The sequence below is a fragment of the Aulonocara sp. 'chitande type north' Nkhata Bay genome, linkage group LG12 (genome assembly GCF_057382095.1).
Source record: "Aulonocara sp. 'chitande type north' Nkhata Bay isolate Kocher_YH1m ecotype deep benthic linkage group LG12, A_spYH_male_GT1.1, whole genome shotgun sequence".
Classification (NCBI taxonomy): domain Eukaryota; kingdom Metazoa; phylum Chordata; class Actinopteri; order Cichliformes; family Cichlidae; genus Aulonocara; species Aulonocara sp. 'chitande type north' Nkhata Bay.
This window is the reverse complement of record NC_141355.1, coordinates 26,321,413-26,341,276: the sequence shown is the minus strand read 5'-3', so window position 1 is coordinate 26,341,276 and position 19,864 is coordinate 26,321,413. Positions and strand designations below refer to the sequence as shown.

The window sequence follows — 19,864 nt, the reverse complement described above, 5'->3', positions numbered from 1 at the left end:
TTTCTCCAAAATTATAATGGATCTCTCTCAATCCATTGGATTGCAATCCCACTAATTAGAAGATTGTTGAGATTTTTAAGCTTTTAACAAGCTATTTAATTTATATTTAATATTTTTTGTTTTAATTTGCTTATTGCTTCCCTCCACTTTCTGCTGCTCATCTGGGGTCGGTCCTAGGGGAACACCGAGGCATTCCCAAGCTAGGCAGGAGATATACTCTCTTCAGCATGTCCTGGGTCTACCCTGGGGTTCTTTCCAGGTAGGACAGAGCACCTCACCCAAGATGCAACCTAATTAGATGCTCCTTCAATTTGGAGTCCCTCCCCAAGGACTGAGCTCCTCACCTTATTTCCTAGGGAGGACGCAGGCACCCTTCTGAGAAAGCTTACTTCCACCGCTTGTATCCACAATCTCATTCTTGCAGTCACTACCCACACAGTTCGTGACCAGGTGAAGCTAAGGGCGTAGATCGACCAGTAAATCGACTGTTTTCTGACTGGCTTCTGATGTCTTTGCTGGAGAGGAAATGCCATGGAGAAAAAGGATCGCTAGTCTAGACTCGAGGAGTAAAGACTTGGCTTCAACACACGGGTCTCGTTCTTTGCCAACCGAGCTATGGGAGCAACCACAGACCATACGGTTTTTAATAAAACATCTAGTATTAGTTGTAGCCTGACAACACTGACAAGTTCGCTAAAACAGATAAGCTGCTATTTTGAGTAAAAATTGAACAAATTTTCACAAAGAATTACTTTTTCACGATCCAGCTTTTCATGCCTTTTAAAAACAGTAGCAAAATAATATCTTGTGTCCTTGTGGCCATAACTTCAATTCAGTTCAGTTATTTGCACTTTTAAAAGTAAAGCTATAATCTCAGGGTATTTCGCTTGAAAGTTAATAAGATTTTATAACACTATTCATAACATACTACAGCACTCTAATAATATTTTGAAGAATAGTTGGGTTGCTTTACTTCAACTGTCAACCCTAGATCCACTTAATTGCCTCGTCTCATTATTCATTATTAATGTCAGTAATAAAAGGACTGTTATGAAAAGATCAGCAGCTTCAAAGAGCCCTGTCCTCTCTTCTGCTCCTTCTCTTCCTTCTTTCTCTCACTAAACCATTTTTTCCTCTCTCCTTCATTTAGAGTCAGACCAATGCACCCCTCACTGTACGGAGTCATCCAAAAGCCCAGTGGTTGACAGTTGTGGTTCTGCATACACACACACACGTACACGCAGGAGGAATTTCAGGGTCAACAGTATGAAAATGCCTCCACATCGAGTAGAGACCATCCTGAGCCCATCAGAAAATGCTCACTGACCCGTTCCCCCTCTCTCTCTTTTTTTCTGTCTTCCCTCTCATTTGTTTGAGGAACACATTCCCAAATTCCTTCTCTGACAAACACATCCTGACGGCGCTGCTGTGAAACCACGGAAAAGGCCCCATTCTAAGTGTACAAACACACATGTGCATACACACTCAATAAGCTCAGGAAGGAATGTGCAGTAAAAGTAGCCAAGTGACTCAAGTGCGGACTGTCCGCTGGGGTAGATGGAATCAGGATCAATTCAATACAAAGCTTTCTTTTACAGACTCCATTTCAGGCTAGAAGGTCAACTATGAGATAAAGATAGTGGCTTTGTAGCCGAGAAATATTTTAAAACTTCAAAAGATAACAAAGTATTGATTACTGGTTCTTTTTCCCGTGTATGGTTCAAGCAACTCACCAAGCTATTAAAGCATCCTGTTGCAGTCTGAGCTCCAAATAAAAAGCCACCAAATCCCTGAGCGGGTAACTTGTAATCTTATTTTATAAACCTAAGCAAATATAGTTTATATTTCTTATTTGGCTTGTTTGGAGAATTCCCATCATTCTGTGCCAGTGAAAGCCACTAAAATTACGATTAAACCAGAATTCCTCTGAGTTGAGGAGAAACCAATTATGCAATAATGAGAGCAAAAAAAGAAGATGAAAAAGGAAAACTAATTATGCTGTCGGAAAGTTTTCAGTCAGGTTAAATTTATTACATACTTTATCTCAGAACAACAGCATTCATAAAAATAAAAGCCAATATGTTTGACAGCATTTGGAATGAAGAACTGAAAATAAGACATCACCTCTGCTGTTATAGGACCATCTCCTCCACCACTCTGCGTGCCGATTGGTCCATCTCTCCCTGGACTAGTGAGAGGCAGTGACGCGCCAGAGCCTGCTGCTCAGGGTCCTCCTGAACCATCAGCTCCCCGTACAGATACACACCCATGGCCTGGAGCACACATACACAAAAAACTGTTTATTTAGTTTAATTTTTCTCAGGTTGAATCAGATAAAGGCTTCACAGCTGTGCGTATTTACTTGGTCATGAATCAGAAAGTGCTCCACATCTCCGTAAGCCTGAGCGTACGCGTGTTTGACCACAAGTTCACACCAGCGATGTCGGACCTGCAAACCAAGACAGAAGATTGTACACAGTAATGATTTTGAGGAACAACTGACTCCTAAACACATCTTATTGTAGTTTGTTTTTTTTTGCATTCACCACTTTGACAGATATATTTTCCTGCTTGTAGCCAGTGAATTCAAACATGCGATTAACCAAAACAGCTCAAGCTGGGAGCCTGTGGACTGAGTCATCCACAATCGGACGTTTAATATATTTAATATTTAAGAAGACTGAGATGATTTTCTTTCCGAAACAGTCTAAAGTTCAAGTAAAAATTAAAAAGTTTGATTTAATTCCACATGTGCGTGTGTGTCGAGGTGTATTTCTACTGAACGCGTGCATGTGTGCACTTGTGTGCGCATGGAAGCTAACGCTTGGCCTTTCTTCCAGAGGATCAATAGGAGCTCTGTTGCCGCGGTTACAGGAGAGATCAGAGACTGGCTCTGTCCCTGCCTCAGCCATCATCCTTCATCATCTGCTCCGAGCGTGCACGTGAACATGTGCGACCGTGCATGGATCTGCAGCAAGTGCGTGTATGGATATACAGGCAGACACAGATGATAAAAGAGACAGAAGAGCGATTTGAAAAAGGAAATGTGGATGAAAAATGTTTTAAAGAACTGTCGCTACTTTAAAGCCTGACAGTTTCCCCTGGCTGATTTTTTTGTGGGTGTTTCAGTCTTCTCCATAACTATCTCAGCACACTCAGGATGATAAACTGGTCCTTTGGGCAGTACAGTGACCAAGCGTGGGATTTCTGGAGATTGATTCTATTTCAACACCTCAGGCTTTGGGCATTTCTAAAGGAGCAGTACAGATATTCATTTTGAGATAGTGTATTCTAGAAAAGAACCAATAGACTCTACCTTTTTTTTAAGCAGTCACACTCTTAATAGGAGTTTTTGGTTTGCTTGTGCAAATGTGGCCCTGGCCTCCACCTACTTGTGCAGCTTAAGAATGGAGTCGGAGCAATGCTCTATTTACAACCACATTCAAATCCTCACATTACCTCTGCAACAGACTAAATAAAGATGAGTTAAACAGGTCTCAGATGGGGCTTTGAAGTTGCTCTTTTATCCAGATTTTTAAAATCCTTTTCCATTTATTTTCAGCTTTATTCTGGAAGACAGTGAGAATCCCAGAGCAGAAAGCAAATTAAGAGTAATGCTCTTCTACCCTGCACTGGAACGTCTGCGTGCGTCTGCATTGGTGGGTGTGCGTGCATGAGCGTGTACAGCATGTGTAGCCTCTGGTGCCAGCCCTGCCCTTCTGGCCTGCGTAGCCCCGGCAGCTGTTCCCCGTGCTGGGTTACATTCCTGGGGAGAGCCCGGGGGCAGAGCAGCTGCCTGGTGCACCTCTCCTTACCCTCCTTTTTTTTTCTTCCCCTCCCGTTTCCTCTCGCTGGGCCCCTCTCTCTGACAGCACATGCAATTACACAGTGACATTCCTTCATTTATTACTGCAAACCTCCCCTCTCCCCCCCAAATCCTCCTCACAACCGAGGAACAGCGTCTGTATGTGCGCTCTTATCACAATGAACAAACTTTCACGTCTCACACAAAAACACGCATGGAGCAAAGATGCGAATGCTCATACTGCATACCAGCATTTTGGGAAATATTCTCTTTCTTCACAAAGGATTTTCCCAAATTTTATACCAGTTCCATAAAAATGAAGCAAGGGGATGAGACAAATGTATACAAGAGAACCTTAGAGCTGCTATTAGGAGACCTTTTGGTAAAGCTAGTGTAACTGTGTATGTGAGTGGGATCTGGTTTTCTAACGACAAAATAAAAACTTAATGAACTATCCATTTATCTCTTTTCTTTGTAAATCTTTGCCTTTTTATCATTTTTTTTATACTACTTTAACCATTACGCTTTATTTATGTTGTTTGCCCAGTGGCATCTATTAAGTCTACAAGGAATTTCCCTCCCCTAGGTTTTTATTTTTGAAACTGGGGTGGGGTTTTTTTTGCCCATTTGAGGAGCTGTTTTTTGTTTCCAGTCTAATATGAGCCAGTGAAGTCCTTTGAAGTCCTTTGGATTAAAGCGCATAAATAAACTTGAGATTTACTTCTTTTTAGATGACCCTTGGTAATAACTCTTTTGCCTTGTTCTGTTGTCTCCTCTACTCGGCTCCGCATGTTCCCAGTTCTTGATGTGGTTCGGTGAAGTCTCCAGTGACTGCAGTAAACCTAATCCTAGCATCACGCTTGCACAATAAGGCCAGTTATAGTCTCAGATAATGCTCCATATGTGCATGTGCACTGTGGCGCAATTGAATTGCATGTTCATGCGCTCATGTAGCATCACACAGGTAAGGATCGATCTCATTAAGACTGATACCATTCTTCATAAGAGCACTTGAACAATTCCTTATCAATTTCCTGTGTGGGAACACAGTAAGCTTGTGCAGATTTTCAGCCTCACTGTTGTATTATCTCCTGTCTGTACGGAGTGTAGAAACTGTGTTTTTTAAGGTTTGCATGTGACTCAGGTGTGCAAAAGCTCTGCACCAATAAGTCTAACAATACACAACAAGGGATCTCACGTCACATGAGGCTCATATGAAAGGAAGAGGGCCACGCACTTGGTCTCATACATGCAAACACATGCCCCAGCTCACAGACACACTCGCACACATATTCATGGTCACTGACGCCATAGACAAAGCATTCCGACAGCACGCACACCAGTGGTCAGCCACGTATTTCCTTTCACTATTGTGTACATGCTTACGCAAATCACACACACACGGAAACTCAAGTTTGCATGCCAGTCTTGAAAGCACCTTTAGTCCAGACCTTTTAGTCTTCTGTTGCTTTGTGCAGCATCTCATGTGAACTTCACTCCACTTTGACTGTGTGAAACTTTGTTCGACCGCCCTCTGTGTTACATATATAACATGTAGTGTCATGCTGCTATATAAGAGGAACAGCTGGGGGTTTACTATAGGCTGCTAAGGGCTGATAATACACGTCTATCTTCAAGTGATCAATCAGTTGTTTCACAATGCATTCAGAGCCACGGCATTACTAACGGCCTTTTTAGAAGTCATAACAGCTATTCATATCACCCAATATTCATTCACTCTGAAAAGCTCTTTCTACATCAGGTAAACACTGAAGAGCTGCAGAGGGCTCGACTGCACTCAGTCCTGTATTTATTTTAAACACATCAATCATCAATCCTCTGCGATGAAAGTGGCAGCAGACAATGCAAAGCTGCGTGAGAAGAGGACAGAAAAAGTAAGGGGGGGAAAAAAGACCTCTGGACAGAGAGAATAAATGGGCACGTTTATATGGAGAGACGTAGGTGATTAACCTCTTCTGAATGAGATTACTGACATTAGGACTGGCCCATTGCCTTCAGACAGGTGTGTGCAGGTATGCTTGTGTGAGTGAGTGTGTGTGTGTGTGTGTGTGTGTATGTAAGTGAGTGTTTTTCCATGCATGACTATGTGCGTAATGGCCCTGCGTATTTTTAGCAAACACTTAAAGTTTTTTTTTCCTGGAAATTGCAGATGGGAATCTACTTTCATCTGCCAGGAAGTCTGACTAAAGAGGTGTACGTGTAAAAAGCTGGACTCAAGGCCAAACACACAGTGACCTCAGACTGAGACCACGAGGTGGATTACTAGAAGTGAAAATAAGACAATGAACTACAGACGAGTTACTGAAATACACCCACTTTTACTGCGTTCCATTTGCCTCGGAAGTCGGATGTCGGAGCTGGAAGTGACATCACTCCCGATTTGAATGTGTTCCAAAGGAACATCAGAAAACTAATGAAAAACAGGATTTGTTTGGTAGCAAGATACAGCTACTTATCACTAGCAACACAGCACAATCGAGCCTAGCCCTGCATATGGCTTAGTCAGCTTTGCCAGTCACAAATATATATCAGTAGAAGTCTAGAGTTTTTACAGTTTTACTAATGTTTACATGTACTGCCATCATCTTGGATGAATAAGTGAGGGTGGCAGGGCTGCTCCGACTTTCCGAGTTGGAAGCCTGACTTGGGGGGTAGTGCCAGTTGAGAATTCTGATTGAATGCATCTAGGTACACCTATTCACATGTTCATCAATACAAATATCTAACTGCCTAATCACATGGCAGCAACTACAATGTATTTAGGCATGTAGGTTAAGATCACCTGCTAAAGTTTAAATTGAAAATCAGAAAGGTCAAGAAAGGAACCAAAGACTACCTTTCTTTTAAGCTTAACAGAAGTTTTTGACTTTTTTTTATTTGTGCAGCAGATGTTGCCGCGCCCTCCACCTACTTGCAGCTGAAGAATGTAGACTGAGCAATGCTCCATTTACAACCACATTCAAATCCTCACATTACCTCTGCAACCTACTAAATAAAGATGAGTTTAATGGGTCTCAGATGGAGCTTTTAAGTTTTCATCCAAATTTCACAAATCCTTTTCCATTTATTTCCAGCTTTATCTTGGAAATATTGGGGTGTAGGTCATATTGACTGAGTAGACATGGTCAACATAAGCTGCTGAAAATCAAACCAAGCATTAGAATGGGGAAGAAAAGTGATTTAAGGGACTTTGAACACGGTATATTTCAGAAATGTTTGAGGCTGGCTAGATTAGTGAGTGAAATATATTCTACTGGGATTTTCCCACATAACCATCTCCAGGGTTGAAAAACTGAAAATATGGACAATAATGCCTTGTTGATGCCAAAGGTCAGAGGAGAATGCCCAGGAAGACAACAGTAACTCAAATAAACACTCGTTACAATCAAGGTATGCAAAAGAGCATGCCACAACACATCAAACCTTGAAGCAGATGTGCTACAGCAGCAGAAGACTACAACTGGTGCCACTCATGTCTGGACAACAGAAGCTTAAAAAATAAAACACTCAAATTCTTCTGCAACATTTGGAAAGTAAGGCCAGAATTTGGTATAAACAACATGAAAGTATGATTCCATCCTGCCTTGTATCAATAATTCAGGCTGATGCTGGTGGTGTAATGTTGTGGGTGATTTTCTTGGCACCCTTCAGTCCCCTTAGTACCAGCTCAGCATTGCTTAAATTCCTCATTCTACCTGAGTACTGTTGCTGATCATGTCCATTCTTTCGTGAAGACAGTGTATCCAGCAGGATAATGCACCATTTCACAAACTTCAGCTCATCTCAAACTGGTTTCTTGAACAAGATAATCAGTTCACTGCACTCAAATGACCAACACAGTCACCAGATCTCAATCCTATAGAGCACCTTTGGGATGTGGTTTCACATCATGGATTTGCAGCCAACAAATCTGCAGCAACTGTGTGATGCTATCATGTCAATATGGACCAAAATCCCTAAGGAATGTTTCCAGCTTCCAACACACTGCTTGCTACGTGGACCTGCTAGGGAAAATCACGCCTTTATGATTTCAGATTCCAGCAAGTAAATGAGTGGAAACGCACCACAATTGAGCAGCCTCTATATAACAGAACATCTGAGCTCCATTATATACATTACCGCCCCAACAAAACAGCTCATATAACTAATAATAACTCGTAAAAAAAACCTAAATATGTATCAAATTTTTCTTTTCAAGAGAGGCCATGTGTTAATGATGGAAGTCAGCGTGGACAGTTTACAGGCTCGGGCACAGCTGTGTTTTCACAGCGCTCCTGTACTGAGAGGAAGCACTTGATCATCCGCACACACATACATACACACATAGCCAGAGAGTACAAACAGTGAAAAGTATGCACACATACACACACACACACACACACACACACACACACACACACACACACACAGGCAAACACTGTTAACAGTACCATTAAGGAACTTTGTTCAACATTAAAAAATGAAGCAAATACTTGTGGGATTTAGTCAGTAATGGCTGCTGTAAAGAAGAGAGCTCTTACAACAGAATTTACAACACATTACTAAGTGCCATGCTTTAAGATGTGCACGGAGAGGAAAGCTACTTTTATTATCGGAGGGGATTGTAAATGTTGGGTGAATATGCTCACTTGTCTGAGCATGTGTCTGCGTTTGTATGAGTGAATAAGCGAGTGTGTGGTCTTACCTCAGCGTCCTGATTCTGCAGACTGTAGGTTCTCTGCAGAGCACGAAGTGATGCCACGCTTAACTCCGATTCCTCCAACAGAAGCTCCAGAAGCATCACTAGCTGGTCCGACGTCAGCTGAGGAGACAACGGTTTATGATATTAATAGCTCTGACTAATCTAGCCAGCCTCATAAAACATATTGAGGCATTATTAAATAATACAAGGGGTGGGAAAACTCACATTTTCCTTACACCAGCAGCTTCAAATTACCAAACTTGCAAAAATTATCAAGACTAGCTGAATCATTTACATGTTGGATCCTGTGCACCCACACATAAGCACATTTGCATTATTTTCCGCGAGTTAGATTTTCTCCTCCGTGAAATGAAAGCTTTGATGAAAAAAAAAAAAATACATCAATAAAAGTCAGGCAATTAATGCCGCCTTTCAAACAGAGGAAATGGTGGAATAATAAAACAGCTGAAGTGGTAATTAAATAAATATGGTAAATCAAGTGAATCTTGTACAGCTGGGAAATATTACAGAATAGGCAAAAGACAGATGAACGGAAAATATTAGGGCAAAGAAATTAAGTTGTCTTTTTTGATTTTGTTCTATTGGAGAGAAACTCAGAGGAGCACTGTTCAGGAACACACTTTTGGGCGGGGGGGGGGGGGGGGGGGGGGCGGGGGGGGGGGCATCTTTGACAACGTTTCTGCTCGTAGGCTGCGAGACTGCAGTGAAATCCCCCACTGTATCAATGTCACAGACTAAAAGGTTTTCAGGAAAAACTAAATGCCTGACTGCTGCTTCCTAATCGTGCATATATTGCTTGTGTTATCCTGAGGTAGACCTGAAGGAAACAATCTATTTTCTTCTTGTGATTGCCATCTTCAGGGACAGTGAGTTTAGATGAGTATTCTGAGGATGGATGTGGGCAACGATATGAGAGAGTGGCTTCCTCCTCCGGAGACAGCTGTGCCCAGCCTTGCTTGCCTCTCTCTTGGATACACCCAGCACTACCGGCCACACTTCTTCTGTGGTCCCAGTCTGGGACACAATTAATGGCTGAAGGCCCCGCAGAGACTAATGTGAAAATAAGTATGAAGTGGCTGTGAGTGTGTGTGTGTGTGTGTGTGTGTGTGTGTGTGTGTGTGTGTGTGCGTGCGTGCGTGCGTGCGTGCGTGCGCAACTGAGAGAGGCAGGGTGCGTGGAAGTGAAGAGAAAGTGACACAGAGGAGAAAGCCACATTCTGCTCTTTCTGGATACGATTACCTCTTTCTATTGAGGTGAACGCAGCCAGCAAATGCATGATGAATAGCTACATTTGTGCAGTCTGTTGAAAGCTATTTATGGTAAACAACCTCCTTAGTGCTGCTGGGAAATACCTGATCTAAAACCAGGAAGTACTTTAGCATGTACCTGTTGAAGCTGAGGGAATAACACTCAGACTCAAGCTGGAAAACATTCAAATCAAACATTACTATCGCTGCTACACACACACAAATACTGACGATCATCCAGCTCTGTGGAAAATCTGATATCCAGTCTTTCTCTTCACCCTCTATTGACTCTCCTCGCTCCTCATCCCTCCTCCCTCCAATTTGTGAAGGCTGAGTGTTTTCTAAAGTGCCGTCTCCATCTCTAAAGAGTCTCTTTGGGGCCCACCCATGATCCTTCTCACTCTCCTACCCTTCCCTTTAAAAAGTGAGGAGCAAGCTCTTTCTTTGTCTTTCTCTCTCTAACTCTTTCTCTCCTCACATCCCTCTGCGGTGACTGTGAAAGCCTGTTGTGTGTTGTATATATTTGTGTTGCCATGGTGGTAATCAATATGTCTGCAACAGTGTCTCCAAAAGCAAATTCCTGGTCAGTGATGGTACATTACAAACCAACTTACATTGTTATTATTACCCTCACACACGCACGCGCGCACACAGACACTGTACACATTGAAACACGATCGTCTCCCTCATCAGTTGTCATCTCCATGGTGAAGTTACCATCACACCACACCAACACTATCGAGCATACATCAACAAAAACACAAACAAACTAAAGTACTTAAGCTACTTTATACTCCTTCTGTCTGTTCTTCAGAGGAGAATACTGCACTTTTTTAAAACCTTATTATGTGCATAATTAGTTAGCCCATGATTACTTGGGTAGGGATCCTTACTTCTACAACTAAAAACTTTAAAACTCCTAAATTCCTAATCAATTCCATACTAAATCCACATTTTTGCCAAGTTCCCTACCTCAAGCATTTTATTTATTTATTCAAATCCTTTTTTTAAAACGGTGGATACTTAATTGGGTGGAAAATTTTTAAAGTTAGAAACAAAAGGAAACTTTTTAAATTACAAGGACTCTTTTAGATGGGGTAGTTACAGAAGAGGATTAGGTCCACTGTTTTTTGGTCATTATTTTTTGGGGGGGACTTATGGGGGAAAAAAGTCATGACCATTTTTTTCCCCCACTGATCCGTCTGTAAAGAAAAAAAAATTAACTGAATGACTTGAATTAAAGCCAGAAAAAAATGACAGGGAACGTTCACTGGTTAAAAAAAGGCTATTTATTTTTCTTCTGTGGGCATTCACGTTGGTGCAACATAAGAAAAAAGTGGGTTGTTTGTGGCTTATACAATTTATCCTGAAGTGTATATTTTGCTTGTATTTGAGGTATGTGGTTGTGTACCGAGTTATTTTAAAACAGGGAAACCAGATTTGCATCGTTTGTCCACATGACTGTGGTCTTTGTGAAAATGTATAAATTTTAAAGATTTGTAAAACCTGTCAATTTCATTCTGGGGTTTGCGATAACCAACAATTATGCAAAAGTAAGACAACAAATTGTCGGTGGATATTTTACATATTGCACTGGTTGAGCAGTGGAAGAAACATGAATATACAGCATTTCTAAGTAGCTTAATAAAAACCCAAAACCTTCTGTGATGTTAAAGTGTTGATACTTTAAGAAATGCTGACTTTTTAAATATGAGATATGGGAACCCCTGGTTAAGAGTAGCTACTTGCTCAACTTGCTTTAACTCATTTTCTTTTAAGCCTTGCAGCATCCATCAGCAAACCTGAGAAGCCTGTATCAGGTGGAAATCTGAAGTGAGTGATATAGCACTTATTCACAATGTTGTCTCCTCCTACGCCTGTAGGACTGACTGTACAACTTACATAACATTATGTAAATGTATATAAAAGGTCTCATTAATGTTATCACAATGATGTGATAAATAATAAGAATTTGGTAAGCGTTTAATCCGCTTTTATGTTTCATGTTAAAATATGGATTATGGATTGAGAACTGCTGTACTGCTGGGCTTTTACGAAATTCTGACTTCAGGGCAGCCTGAGCGTGGACATGTGTGTTAGTGGATGAAAGAGAGGAAGAGAAAGACCGGTTGTGGGTAAAAGGTGAACTCTACGGATGAGTACTCCCTTATTAATGGGTAGAGAATGGCACACCAACACAAACAGCTAATAGAAGAAAGCAAACACACACACACACACACTCTCGCTAGGTCATTGGTACCTAACAATAGCACTTAATAGTACAGTGCTGAAAACCCCACTGACGGGGGAAACATATCCCTCTCTAGCGCAATGATTTGTGTGAAAAGTTCACCACACACACACACACACACACACACACACACACACACACACACACACACACACACACACACACACACACACACACACAGAAGAATTTGACCAAATTAAAGAAGCATTACATTCCCATGCTGTCTGTTAAAATTAAGGAATGTCAGGAGGGAGACAGTTCACAGTCGCTCCCTCTCAGATGCACAAACGCACACATTCATCCACATACACGCTAAAGACTACACATAAATGAATCTACGCACCAACGTACAAACTCCGCATTGTTACAAACCACTAACAGGGGTCATCTGAAACCAGCTGTATGCTGAATTACACCTTTCAAGAACCTCTGGGAAATATGCTGCTGAAATGTCTCCTCTCATACTGACCTCCAAACCTCCACAGAACAATGACACACGCACCCAGGTGAGCGCATGTATGCGCAAATATACACTGTTTGCCTCAGTGACTGACAGCTCAATGAGACACAGGATATGATATCCACCCCAAACTATAAATGAAATAAGGTATATATTGCCTTGTGTGTAGGTGCGAGTGTGTGTGTATATATACAGTTGTGTGCATGTATTCCTATAAGAGCGGGATGAGTTGGAGAAAATTAGAGTTTGAGAGTAATTGAGAGTCAAAAGAAAGAAGCAGCTACATTTTGTGTGCGTGTGTGTCAGTACATACGTGTGGGTGTATAGGACTATGGGACTTGTATTAGTCATACTACTGCTGCGGTGTAACACATTTGCACAGCACAAAATCACGTGAAGCTCAACAGAAGCTTTATTGTGGGATTTCTATCCTTAATACTGATCACCATAAGGAGCGATAACGAGGGGCAGCTGACTCCACTGCATCTCCTTCTTTAAAATTGTGAAAAACTAAACAAAAATAATGATTTTTTTTTCTTTTAAGAAAAGGTAAATCTTAAATCCTTTCTGTGCCTATCTAACAATCCATCACTTGTTCAGCATTTCCATGGCAACAGGACTCTTGTTCTGTACAGTACATAGGACAGCGAGCCCATGTCAATTTTCTGCAGCCTTTATGCATGCACAAATAGATTCAAAACATTAATATAACCTTTACATCTTTGTGTTAAATCAGGTCAGGATCTCTACCTCTTTTATTCTCCTTAGCTCAAGCAGCCAATCACCATTTACAATCACATTACTGCAATAACCTCAAGTAACCCCTGGTGGGTGAATCATCCCTGCTTTCGCCCACGTTTCTGCTTTCTGATTTGAATTTTTAAAAATGCTTCTATTTCTATATCCTTTTTTTTTTTTTAGCACTTTATTATTTGGTGTGTTTTTTGCTTCCACTCCATTATAAGACGCGTGCAACCAATTACAACTGTAAATAAAAATAAAAAGGGGAATGACGACAGCAACGGTTACAGGAAACAAAGGCAAACAACAGAAAGGAGACGACAGACAAAACAGACGTCCTACATCCTGAATTACTTTATACTAAAATTAAAGCCTGCAAAACGGAAAAAATGTGGTAGATCAAATCATCTCAAGCTATGTAAACAAATAAAAAATCAGTTATAGCCAGGCACTACTGAAAAGTTGTTCCTTTTTTGTTTCCGTTTTGTTGTAATTCCTCTATGAAGTTATCTTTCAAGGCTAAACTAACTATTGTTGATAGGGTACGGATTATAACTAACACTTTTTACAGATTGTGTTGTTTCTTGTCAAATCTTGTGTAGTAAGAGTATCAGTTTAGGAGTACTGATATTCTTTTTCTAACTGCAACTTTACTATAATGCTCAGCATATCTTCTAACTCTTCCTGGTTGGACAGATATGTTGTTCATAACACATATTGCACAATAAACCTGTCCAACCAGGTATCCGACCTCCTCTGATGCCCTTCTGTTTCTTTTGTCCCTATATGGCTCACTCCCACTACAGTGGAAACCTCCTCACATCTAGGGGAAAAAAAATGGTGATTGCATTGAATTTTTTTCGCATTTGGAACCGCTTTTAATTGCAAGGAAATTGCACAGGTTGCCTGGTAGGAGGCAACCAATCTCCAAACGATTGTGGTTTGACTGACTGTAATTACTTTCAGACAGATTGGCGAAGGTTTTCAAATAACTGCCGTCTAAAACAGATTGCCAGCACGTCGCAATAAATCTGAGTCTGTTTGTGCTGCAGAGACTCTTTGTAATAAGGGACTCAAATGGTTGCCAGTTGGTTGCGTTCTGATTATTTCTGTTTCAAATTTATGAAGTTTGGGCGGAATTTAAGCTGCTCCTTTGAATTTCTGTGTATGTAAACAGCAAGGAATTTACAATAGTTGGCAAAAGATAGAATTTTTCCATCTATTGCCTTCAATTTATTAAAGTTAATTACAATATTAAAATAAACTGCACGTTAGACACATGTACGTTCATTAGAATTAATATATGTCATTAACATTTTATCACCATCTTGATGTACCCAAGTTGCTTTGAAACTGGCAACTGACTGCGAGTAATTGCAGACCCGATCACTGTCTTCGAAGCAACCATTTGCAAGTTTACTGCACACGGTTGCAACCAATGTTTTTCCTAGCGAGACTGTAGAAATAAGGGATTATGGAGGGAATTTTCCCCATTCTTAAGTTAAAGAAGGACAGCAATGGATTTCCAGCAGACTGCAAGATACTTCTGATTTTCACTAATGTTTCTCAGTTAATAGCAACATTATCACAAACTGCGTGTAATTGCCAACCCATTAAGCAGAAATTTATAGCAGACTGATTCTGTCTCATTGCCGTTGACCACAAATTCTTGCAGACTTGCTCCCCGCTCTGGGGGGTGTTCCATATCCTCAACATAAAGAAAGTTGTGTGATGTGAAGATCATAAAGTCTCTTAAATCAAATTTCTGACTTGTGATTTTGTCCCATATTAAATAAAGTTTGATCTGAACTAACACAAATGCTTTCTTTTCCTCCATTACTTCCCCTCAGTTCCGTCCCTACCTACCTCAGTACCACAGGGGAGAATGTGCTGCTTGTTCAGTCACATTGCATTATGGGGGTTGGAGACATTGACTAACTGTGACATTATAAAACCAAACTGTGATTTCTGAGAGGCCATTGAATCATGTGTGTGCATGCACGTGCGTGTGTGTGATGCCATTCAGCCGCTCGGCTGCCTTTTATGTCTGTCTGACCGCAGGCTCGTAAAAACACATTCTGGCACCAGCAGCTAAAGGCCTCAACCCACGACTCAGGTACTAAGGTTTCACTCTTTCTTTTACTCAGATCACCTCCCTTTCTTTCTCCCTCTGCCTCTGTCTCCATGACTGTCTGCTCCCTGTCTCCATACCAACTGCCTTTCACTCTTTCTTTCAGAGCTCCAAACTATGTGTCTGGCTCCTTCAATTAAAGCTCCTCCTTGCTTCTTTTATCTCTTTTTGCCTATTTTTTTTAACAGTTGATTTAAAGGCCCAAATGTACATCTGCTCAAACCATAGTGGCAGGACTGAGCTTGATAGAGGAACAGTACACCAAGCAGCTGTTAAAGTTCTCTCAACAGACATGACAGCATAAACAGCATCACACACACTTACACTATTAATTAGCTCGTAACTGCTCTATACAGCTGCACGAAATTAAAATGTGCAGGAGAAAAAAAAACATAAAAAAACAGGGCAGATGGCCGAGAATAAAATACTAATCAAAAGGCAAGAAAATAACCAAAACCAAATAATTTGAAAGAAACTTTCTGTGTCTTGGGTATTTTTTGGAACGTTTTCAACCGCTTCTCTGAAATCTCTGAACCGCTGCTTTACTTTAACTGTTTAATCAGTTTTTGCTTCTCAATGTGTACTCCTACCGACTCTTACTACCTTCCCCAGAAAGAAACGCTTTATTTAATTGTAACATCACATGATCACTTATTAGCAAAAGGTCCCTGTTACACAATAGTGGTAAGTCTGTGCTGGTGTGGAACAAGTGTGGGAGACTTTAGCTGAAGGTGCAGCAATATTGAGATGACCCTATAAATATGATAAGTGGCTCGAGAAAAATAAATTCATTCACTGTGAGGATATAATACTGCAATCTTGTGGGTTCACAAGGTCCAAAAAGACATTACAAAAGGGTCTGATGACATAGGTTTTGTAAAGCAATTTTGGGTAATGGATTGAAGTCCACACACACACGCACAGGAGATACTAAAAGGTTATCTATGAGTCACATGCTGCCCTTTCAACTTGTGCAATGGAGCCATCCTCTATTCTATCATCTCCTCAAATGATGTCACACCTGCTGTTGCTACAGCATGGTGATGATCTCACAGATAGTGCCGGTCACAGACTGATGACCTCGGTGATGACCTACAACTGTGCCTGTCTATCTGTAATTTAATCATTAATATCCCTCATTCTTTGTCTTTCCAAATTGGAAACCAGCCTAATCAAAAAACCGGAATAGCTACAGATGCTGGAATGAGGCAGTATATATGCATGCGTTTGTGTGAGTTACTGTTGCAATCGTTCAGGGGGTCAAAACATATAGAGGGCTTTTGAGGGACAGATATAGGGGAAGAAGCTTTATCCTCACAGTACAATAGCTGCTGAAATCAATTATTTTGTTCATTTATCTCCCTACACAAATATGGGCTGACAGCACGCAAAGGGTCAGGGATATTCACCGTTGTGAGAACGAGAATGAAAAGCTCATTTAGAAAACAAACAAGCCTATGTGCCGAAATTAGGTTCTCTCAGTCAAATGTGCTGGAATCAATTTTGAGGGCGTATACAAAGAGCAGCTTTATTATACACTCTGCACTCAGCCTGTGTTCTCGACCCTAAATCCCCAACGTTTAACCCAGCTTATGTACATACATGATTATGTAAATGAATCACTCTTCAAGTATGTTTAATCAGCAGCTTGCTGTTAGGGTGGGTAGCTGCCTGTCCCCCCCCCTTCGTCTTCTTTCTTGGCCTCAAGTTCACAATCTCAGGCCAATCAAAAAGCAGCATGAGGTCACAACGGGGTTGCGACTGACGGGTTAAGCTTAAAAACCACACACAGTGGACCTGTAAGTAGGGAGGGACTCAGTGGGGAATCAGCAGCACATGCACCAACAACATAAAAAAGAAAACACCTGCACAAAATGAGTGTGCAAGTATACACAAGCATGCATTGAGGTGTGTACTTTGCTGCTCTTTAGATGGTTTTCCATCTCTGCCTCAGCACTTTGTTCTTTCTTTGTGCGCTGCAGAAGGTGGGGCGTTTGTTATGTAAAATTCTATGTTCCTGCAATTTGGCACTGATGATGAAGGCAATTAACATGTTTTCTCTCCTACTCATCACCACCCTGACTCATACTTATTCACACATGCACACACCTCCAAAACAGGGAGAAGTTTAATTAATCTCTGGCACTTTGTGCTTTGACACAAGCTGCAAATCTAACTGTCTCCAGTGGATGCCTCCCTCTTACTGTTCCTCCTCCTCCCACAATCCTCTGTTTAAGTTCTGATGGACAGAGAAACAACTCCTCAAACAATTCAGACCTGGCTTCTTTCTTATCAGCACAACCTTTTTTTTTTCTTCTTTTTTCTCTTCAATTTTGCAAAGCTCAATTCCCCTGTGGGACAGTCCTTACTACCTAGTGTGCTACTGCTAATCTGGGAAGGCAGAGAAAGGCAATAGCCTACTCCCCAGTGTGCCACAAGAATTACATTTCTCAGAAGGTTATAACAAGCAACCTTAGCTCCAACGCACCTACAAGCAGGTGCCCCAAACAACTAGTCACAGTTACAACAGGAGACCGAATCCAGGTCTCGGTGGTGGCTGCTGAGTGTGTTGCCCCTGCACCACCCGTATGCCTTTGAAAGAGAGAGGCCTTTCAAACAGAGCAAGAACAAAAGGACCGCTGTTTGTGTGTTGGGGGGGGGGGATTCTGTAGCAATTGTACAACAGTGACACAACCAAACAGCTGGACGTCAGCTTAGACAAAGAGAGAGGTGAGGAGAAAGGGATTGTGGAGAACAGAGGCATATAGGCTTTTTTGTGCAGCTACACAAGGACAAAGTGATGGGAGACAAACTCTTATGAAAGCAGACAGAGCATAAGCCTGATGATAGTCTATATTTTTATCACCAAATCCAATGACAATACCAACATAACTTTGAGTTGATCCTTTCAACTAATGTTTTATGCATATCCAAAGCCAGATAATTCTTTCAAATCAGTGCAACAGATTTCTGCAACTTAAAACAGAGCTCTACAAACTATTTTATCCCTGTCTAAATAATTCGAGTGGATCTACAAGTTAAAATACATGCCTGTCAGACACCTAGAAGTCACAGTGAATTCTTCAGAGACACACACATACACAGCAGATTTTTCCTTTAATATGTAAATTCCAATAACAAGGTTGTTAAATTATACACAATTTGAATATAAACATTTACTCGTGCTGGCAGTTCACAAAAAAGCCTTAAACTTACCAAATAAGAGCTGATGTCAACTTTATCTGATACCAGCACTTATTAAGTAAGTGTCTTGCAACTTTTTTGATTTAATCATCAACATGCTAGATTTTAGCTGAAGCATTTGATTCGTCCCAGATGCTCGACACAAATACAATTCAAATACCTCACAAATTTCAAACTGCACTCTCTTTAAAGGCATTAAGTATAAATGCATGAATTGTGACAAAGGCTGGAAATAGCCTCAGTTTAATTTCCTTATCTCATTTGTTTTAGCACTATACTTGGAGGATGAGAGCAGCCTATGGGGTGTGGTTAAATATTACCACCGGGTTAGTATTTATAAAAAAATAAAATAAAATCCATTTTCATATAATGGATTTGTCAGATAAATATCAGTGGTGGTTTCTGTTCTAAATTATAATAATTACAGGGGTTAACAGGGCACAGTAACAAAAGCAAATGGGTCAAAGCACTTTTGTCGGCTTGTGCAACAGAGTTCCACCACGCCATTTTGGATGTGGTTAGGTTTCTAAATGTCAGCATACACAGTGAAGGCAAAAGCATGCACACAAACCCACACTGGCAGATAGGACTCTACTCAAGCTAGGTTTACTCAGATGACAACAATAATAAGGGTAAAACACAAACATGCATCAGCAATGACCTCCAGTTTGGAGTGACAGCATCAACTCTTGTTGAAAGATACACTGAGAAATCTAGATTAAAAACAGGATAGGGGAAAGGAAAACATAGTGGAAAAGAAAACACAGTGGGCGATAAATGGGAGGTGTCTGCCAGACATAGTCAAAAACAAAGGAGCGGCAGCAGTGAGGCTAATGTTGCCAGACCAATCAAAAAGAAAGGTCATGTTCAGGAAGAGACTGTATGAATCCTCTTGTGGCTCAAAGTTTAAGTCTCAGTGTGTCTTTTTGTTTGTGTGCGAGCTGAGAAACTTGCCTGTGTATCTGTGTGTATGTGTGGAGTATACTGCATATGCGTGTTGTCTCATGAGTGAACTCTGGGCTTGGTAGGTTGAAGCAGTCTGAGCTGACAGAGGTATGTGGGATGGACTAAACCCAGATATCTGCTGCCCAGACAGACAGACAGACACACACAGCTGTGGAGTCATGCGCATCCACAAAGAGCCAGATACACACACGCACACATACAGACACAAAAGGGGGAAAAGATATTAGAGAATGAAGGAAGACGCAACAGAAAGAGGAGAGATTAACTTACACAACAACCCGTCTTTTTTCCTATTATGATATCACACTCAGCTTTGCAATATATGACAGACTGGGA

The 19,864-nt window shown here is 41.1% G+C and overlaps 1 protein-coding gene across 2 annotated transcripts in view; it reads right to left on the bottom strand.

The window, feature by feature from the left end:
- Nucleotides 1-19,864, bottom strand: part of aopep (aminopeptidase O (putative)) — a 91,541-nt gene that overhangs the window by 7,722 nt on the left and 63,955 nt on the right. For both annotated transcript variants that reach the window (XM_086314669.1, XM_086314671.1), the window contains exons 15-17: nucleotides 8,511-8,627; nucleotides 2,363-2,449; nucleotides 2,125-2,273 (exon numbers count right to left, since the gene is read on the bottom strand). In XM_086314669.1, coding sequence (XP_086170795.1) covers nucleotides 2,133-2,273; nucleotides 2,363-2,449; nucleotides 8,511-8,627 — 345 coding nt within the window. In that variant the 3' untranslated portion in view covers nucleotides 2,125-2,132. The remainder of the gene's footprint in view (nucleotides 1-2,124; nucleotides 2,274-2,362; nucleotides 2,450-8,510; nucleotides 8,628-19,864) is intronic.